This window comes from Carlito syrichta, unplaced genomic scaffold (assembly GCF_000164805.1).
Source record: "Carlito syrichta isolate Samal-C Ts95f unplaced genomic scaffold, Tarsius_syrichta-2.0.1 Scaffold153880, whole genome shotgun sequence".
In the NCBI taxonomy this organism is placed as follows: domain Eukaryota; kingdom Metazoa; phylum Chordata; class Mammalia; order Primates; family Tarsiidae; genus Carlito; species Carlito syrichta.
This window is the reverse complement of record NW_007097976.1, coordinates 918-8,016: the sequence shown is the minus strand read 5'-3', so window position 1 is coordinate 8,016 and position 7,099 is coordinate 918. Positions and strand designations below refer to the sequence as shown.

General features: G+C 64.0%; 1 protein-coding gene across 1 annotated transcript in view; it reads left to right on the top strand.

Moving 5' to 3' along the window:
• The window catches only part of LOC103252229 (VPS10 domain-containing receptor SorCS2-like), a gene marked incomplete at both ends in the record, with an annotated part of 68,323 nt that overhangs the window by 60,910 nt on the left and 314 nt on the right, over nucleotides 1-7,099 (top strand). Inside the window, one exon of the mRNA XM_021708997.1 lies at nucleotides 776-883. Within this exon, the coding sequence (XP_021564672.1) occupies nucleotides 776-883 (108 nt within the window). The remainder of the gene's footprint in view (nucleotides 1-775; nucleotides 884-7,099) is intronic.

Genomic DNA, 7,099 nt, shown 5'->3' with positions numbered 1-7,099 from the left:
GAGGCGGGCAGGCCGTGGGGTGGGAGTGGGCAGGGCTCTCTCTCCGCCTGGCACCCCTCTCAGAATGCTCCCCAAGCCCAAGCCCATCTAGCCCCCTTTGGTTTCCTCTGGTTTGACTTTGGAACCCATCAGGGCTGTTCCTGGTCCTTGCCTGGGGCCACCAGGCACTCTCCAGTTGGGGGCAGCTCTGGAAACCCTTTCCGGGGAGAGTCACAGATGGGCTTTGTCCTGCCCTGGGAGACACACAAGCAGAGAGACAACACAGCACAGGGAACAGGGAGTGCTTTCCGGAGGAGGGGACTTTTGAGCCTTGACAGGAATTAATTAAGTGGAGGGCCAGAGCACGGTGACCCAGACAGGAGAGCCTGAGGTACGTGCCAGGTAGGGGTGGGGCTGCAGTTCAGACATCTGAAGGTCCCTACGGGGAGCCACAGGCAGCCGTGACCTCGGGGCCCAGGAGGCAGAGCTGGCCCAGCTGCCGAGAAGTCAGTATCACTTCAGTCTGGAAGAGAGCTTTGTCTACTGCAAGATGACAGCACTAGCATACTGGTCCCGTCACTGGCCCGGCCACCCTGGGCCGAGCTCAGGCCTTGGGCGGGGCCCTTCGGAGGTACGCAGTGTCTTTGTGGTACCCAGATCACACGCACCGGGTGCTGCGTGGCAGAGCAGATGTGGACACCACCTGGTGCTGGCGCAGTGGTCTAGCGGGGCAGAGTCCTGGACACAGGGCGTTCCCACCCCCTGGGGATGCCGACACCTTCTCCCGCTCTTGCAGATTCAGCGTGGACGAGGGCCTCACCTGGAGCACGCACAACTTCACCAGCACCTCGGTGTTCGTCGATGGGCTGCTGAGTGAGCCGGGGGACGAGACGCTGGTCATGACGTGAGTGCGGGGCCGGGAGGGGCCTCCCTGTGGGCGCTGGGGCCTCCTGGCCTTTGCCTCTCTGGGACGGGGCGGACCCCGCCCGGCCCTACCTGCCTTTACACCTGCCTCTTCGTCCCAGGGTGGGCAGCTCACCACGCCCGCTGTTCCCTCCAGGCCCAGCCAGGTAGGCCGCGGCTCAGGGCCACCCACCCCCTGCCCAGGGTCACCGGCAGCGAGGGGTGGGACCGGGGCTCAGGGCCGGCCCTGACCACGCCTCGGCTGGTGAGGCCGTCAGGCGGGTTATCATCTCCTGGCAGCTTTCCTCGGCGCAGCACAGACGAAGGCCTGAGGCCCAGGCAGGCCAGGTTGGGGCAGAGCCGCCCGGGGGCTGAGGCTGCAGCACGGGCCCCGCCCGACTTCCGTCTCCAGCCCGCCCGTGCATGCCAAGCCCTCTTGAGCTGGGTGGCACGAGGCACTGTGAGGGATGTCAGAAACCCCTGTGACTCAGAGCTGCTCCGAGACACAGGATGACGAGGACACAGGTTTGGCCGAGCACCTGTGGCGCGCTGGGAGAGAAAAAGCACCCCCCCACCCCAGAAACTGACTCAAGGAAGGCCCCTCTGGGCACCTTCTTCCTGCACCCTCTGACCCAGGGACCTGTCAGAGGCAGAGCTGGTCCTTGGACTGGGCGGCCTGGAACTCTGCATTTCTGGCAGCGATCCCACTGCTGCGGCCACACCTGGGACAGGCCAGTAGGGTCCTGGGCTCTTCTTGCCTCTTATCGATGATGCTTGTGGTGGTTGGAAGAGGGTCCCCCAGCGTCATGTCCACCTAGAACCTGTGAATGTGGCCCTTTTTGGAAATGGGGTCTCTGCAGATGTAATCAAGTGAAGGTGAGGATATGCCGGGGTCGGGTGGGCTCTGACCCAACAGCGAGTGTCCTGGTAAGAAGCGGAGAAGAAGCCGGGCTCGGTGGCTCAGCTTGTCATCCTGCGCCTTTGGGAGGCTGAGGTGAGCGAATTGCCTGAGCCTGCGGGTTCGAGACCCACCTGGGCAACTTGGTGAGACCTCATCTCTACAATAAATAAAAAAAAAATTAGCTGGGCGTGGTAGCGCGCGTCTGTAGTTCGAGCTACTTGGAAGGCTGAGGTGGAAGGATCGCCGGAGTCCAGCAGGTCGAGGCTGCGGTGGCCGGGAGCGGCCACTGCACTCCAGTCGGGGTGACAGAGTGAGACTCCAACTCAAAAGAAGAGAAGAGACAGACCCAGACACGAGGGAGGAGCCCGTGTGGAGCCAGGAGGGACAGGGTGATGCAGCTACCAGCCAAGGGCGCGTGCAGTCACCGGGACCTGGAAGAGGCAGGCAGGACGCTCCCCTGAGCCTGCAGGGAAAGGACAGCCCTGCCAACCCCTCGACTTAGGACTCCCGGCCTCCAGAACTGGGACGAGGCACGCCGAGGATGTTCACAGCCACGAGTTGTGGAGACTTGTTAGGGCAGCCCAGGAAGCGGCGATGACACCCGCAGCTCTGGCCTTTCATTCCTGCTGAGCTCAGGGCAGGGCAGCTGCTGCGGACGGGGCCGCTCGGGCCCTCCCGGAGCCGACAAGCCTGGCCCCGCCTGCCACCTACAGTGTGGCCGGACGCAATGCCCCTCGTCCTCACAGCTCAGCCTGGGGTGGCCGTGCACCTGCGGCAGGTGTGGCTGCGTGGCCCAGGAGGGCTCTCCCGGCACGGCAGTCTGATGCACGCACCAAGTTTGCCCTTCCAGACATGAAGGCAGTGGGCCTTCGTGTCTCTGACCCGTCGGGCTCTCCCATAGTTTGCCCAGAGAGGCCCAACGGTTAAGCCCAAGCCCTGGTGCTCCCTCTGAGCACACGGAGCTCCCAGGAGCCACGGTGAGGACAGCCTGGGCTTTGGGGAGGGAGCAGGCCTGGCTCTGGAAGGAAACTGCCCCAAGCCGGGTTCGGTGGCTCAGCCTGTCATCCCGCGCCTTGGGAGGCCGAGGTGAGTGGACTGCCGGAGCCCGTGGGTTCGAGACCCACCCGGGCAACTTGGCGAGACCTCATCTCCGCAATAAATCAAAAATTAGCTGGGCGTGGTAGCGCGCGCCTGTAGTTCCAGCTACTCGGAAGGCTGAGGCAGAAAGATCGCCGGAGCCCAGCAGGTCGAGGCTGCGGTGGCCAGGAGCGGCCACTGCTCTCCAGTCTGGGTGACAGAGTGAGACTACAACTCAAAAAAAAAAAAAGAAAGAAACTGGCCTTTAGGGACAATGCTGCCCACCCCCTCCCCCGGGCCGGCCTCTGCCCTGGGCAGGGATGAGGCCCAGAGCTACTGCAGGGCCAGGGTGTCACCTTGTTTGTTGGGGCAGTAGAGTGAGCTCAGAGGCTGAGACCTGGCTGTCCCCTGGCTGCCGGGACTGGGACCATGGCCTCAGAAGACCCCCATCACTGACCCCTGCTGCTTCTGTGCCCACCACCTGTCACACGGACCCTCCCTCAAGCCACTTTTCTGTTGACAAGCCAAGGTCACTGGATGAGTCCGGGGCTGAGTTCAGCTCAGACGGGCACTCTGGACCCGGCTCTACGGATGGTAGCATGTCCTCTCACAGCAGGACAGAGAGGCCAGCCCTTCAAGAATGCGCCTGTGTACTGCCTTCCTCCGGTGCCCGTTTATTGAGCACCTATTAGGCGCCTGGTGCTGCTGGAGATGCCGGGAGAGTGTTGGCCACAGAGCCCATGCCAGCCCTGGCTTCGTGGACTTTTGGCGATGGAAAACAGAAACCTGTCCTCACGCTCAGAGGACAGCTAGCGTGTCTCCTGCCCCCAGCCGAGAAGGAGGGGCCCTGGACGCTGGTTTGGCAGCGAGAGGCTGTCGGGGACATCACAAGAGCAGTTCTAGCCACCGAATCAGGGTGAGCGGAGCCAGGCTTCCGGGAACCCGGCGGGAATATGGCAGAGGACATGAAGACGGGGATCGGGGTCAAGGTCACAATCGCCTAAATTCCTACCAGCCTTGAATCAGTCCCGTCCCCAGAAGGACCTTCCCTGCCACGGGGACTGGGCAACCTCGCCCCTCACGCCCTTGGTGGCTCTCGCCCTCCTGGTGGGCTTCCTGTACACAGCGCATCTCACCAGCGACCATGCCCTGTCCAGGAGGGGAGCCTCTGCTGGCCTCACTAGCGCATCTCTGGGCCCCCGACGGCCGTCACTCAGGCCCCACCCTGCTGTCGTTGCCGCCCACACACACGGCGTTTTATCCCCGAAGGATGATGGCAGAATTCACAGCCAGCTGCTTGGGCCTTTCAAGTTTTCTCAAAGCATCACCCAGACCCCCGTCTCACCGTCGCCAGCCAGCATCTTCAAACGGTGTTCCCATTCCGGCTGACACACAAAGCATTCACACCGCAGACGACGGAGCCCGCGGGGTGGTAGAACCAAAAGCTCGTCTGCAGGGCCATGTGGGGCTGCCCGGTGCACCGACCCAGTCAAGCCACCCTGCCTCCCCGTCCTGCCCACCTGGCTTTGTCCAGATCTGCCGAAGGCCGCATACATGCTGGCCGTGGTCACCTTGGGGACTTGTCCTCAGTATCACTCACCTGTGGCCGCCTCCCTTCCCTACCTGTGTGGCCTCAGTGCAGTAGGGGTCCCCGGACTCTGGGCTCGGCATGGAATGGGGGGTCCCAGGGCCCCGCCAGGCTGTCGCGGACTCCCGGCCCCGCCCTCGCGGTGGCTTGACCCCTTTTTTCCTTGTTAACTGGGAAATCAGCTCCTTCGGCCTTTCCTTCCTGAGACTCTGAATTCACTGGGTGGCAGATATTTCTCACAGCACAGAGGGGGCTAATTATCTCCTCTCCGCTGAGACCTCCCTGGCGGGGGACTCTGCAGCTGGCAGAGGTGGCTGAGGTCAGGCGGGACCAGTGCTGGCCACGTCTTCACGCAAAGCCTCACAGCTCCAGGGCCACCAGCCCCCAGCTCTGGTGCCGCGTCCTCGGAGGTGGGCCGAGGCTGTGTCGCCCTTGGCGGCTCCCTTGACAAGCCAAGGTCACTGGATGAGTCCGGGGCTGAGTTCAGCTCAGACGGGCACTCTGGACCCGGCTCTACGGATGGTAGCATGTCCTCTCACAGCAGGACAGAGAGGCCAGCCCTTCAAGAATGCGCCTGTGTACTGCCTTCCTCCGGTGCCCGTTTATTGAGCACCTATTAGGCGCCTGGTGCTGCTGGAGATGCCGGGAGAGTGTTGGCCACAGAGCCCATGCCAGCCCTGGCTTCGTGAAATGGGAATAACCCACCTGTGAAATGGGAATAACCGTCACCCGTTCCTCATGAGGCTTGGTGAGGAGGAGGGGAGGAGACACAGGTCAGTGCGTGTCCAACGTGCAGTGGGGCCCGAACACATCAGCGGCTGCCAACATTCTCGTAAAACACAGCACGCAAGAATGGAGACCCCGATGTGCACTGGGTGAGGTGCTGGCAGGAGATGGAGGTTTCCCCCTAGAGAGCGTCCCCGAGTGGCGAGACCCCCCCGCCCGTCCAGATAGCCAGCCCGTCAGGCTGGGCTGGAAAGAAACTCCCCAGGGTCCCGACACCCTCAGCAGAGAGGGCGGCCATGGGGGCACATCGGGGCAGATGACAAGCAGGACACCCATCCAGCCACAGGCGCCCGGAGCCAAGGCCACTGTCCAGGCCCGCGGGCCCCGTCTGTCGGAAACTGCATCTGAGGAGCGGCTGGAGGTCTCCCCGTCCCGGGTGGGCCGTCATCAGCCGCGGCCCCGACGGGCCCCGCTTCCCCAGTCCTCGGAGAGACAAACAGCTTGCGGGCCCTCCGGCTCCCGTGCGGGAGGGAGAGGCAGGAGGGGCGGTTAGTCCAGAACAGGGGCCGGGCTGGAGGGGGCCGCGGGGCGTCACCTGCCCCAAGGGCCATCAGCCATGGTCGGGATCGTGGGGCAGGAAGATGTGGGTGCCATCCTGCCCCCTCTCAGTCTGCCTCACGGAGGACAGGAGGCAGTGACCACCGGCACAGAGGGAGGCTCGGGGGGACCCAGGGAGGCCCCAGTCGAGCCCGTGAAGGCGCTGGGCTGTGTCTGTAAAACAGAAAATTGTCTGCCTTGTGGGAGTGGGGCCATGAGTGTGTGTGCGTGTGTGTTGTGTGTGTGCGCACGCGTGTGTATGTGTGTGAAGCTTCTACAGTGTGCTGGGCACCTGCCCAAACCATCACTCAATCAACACCAACGGCAAAAGGCCAGTCTTACTGTCCCCATTTTGAAGCCGAGGAAACTGAGGCACCGAGGGGAGACGAACCCGCCCAAGGTCATGGACGTGGTCAATGGCACCCGCAGAGCCCAACCTCCTCCTCTTCAAACGTCACCCTCAGGCGCTCAACCCAGCCGTCGTGTCCCCACGCTGACACGCCAAGACCTTCCAGACACCCCCCTAGAAGGGCCGTTGGGTCCTTTCGGGGCGCGACAGGCCGCCCCCAAGCATGAGCGCCCCCTGCAGGGGAGGCTCAGACGGGGCCCAGACCAGAACGGGCACGTCACCTCCCCGTCCGATGCTTGCCCTCTGGTGATGTGGCCGGAGCGCCGAGCTGGACTGGGGGAGAGCCAGAGAAAGGCAGGCTGGGCCCCTCTCCGGGGTGTCTTTGGAGCCCGAGTGAGGTACCAGAGGGGGCCGAGCGGAAGCCGTCCAGGCAGCAGCCCTCCAGGTGGGGAGACATCCAGGCAAACGCCGGCTGACTGCCCAGGAGGGAGAAGAAACAGCATGGCACGCCGTGTGACCTTGGGCGGGTTGCTCAACCTCTCTGCTGTGGCTTTGCCTTCTGGGGCATGGACTCACCAGGCTGTGCATGGGAACGCTTGGGTGGCTGGCCTGGCTCTCTCTCTTCCCCGAGTGCTGGGAGCACACGGTTGAGCTGGACCAGCCACCCTCTCCCACCTGCTCCGAGCCGGGCCCGATGACGCGTCCTTTCTCTTCGGCTCGCCGGTTCCACCGGGAATAAACGCCCTGCGGCCTAACCACGGAAGGCTGGGTTCCTTTCGCACAGAGCCCTTCCGGGGCCAGGCTGTTGGAGGCGGGCGGGGACACGGGAGAGGCGGCCCGGAGACGCCAGGCAGGGGCAGGCCCCCAGCGCCCGACTGCCGATTGTGCCGGGAGCGAGGCCCAGGACAGGCCGGCGGAAGGGCTGAGGCTGAGCGGCCGGGGCTCCTGACCCCGCCGTAGGCCTGCTTCCCCAGCGCCC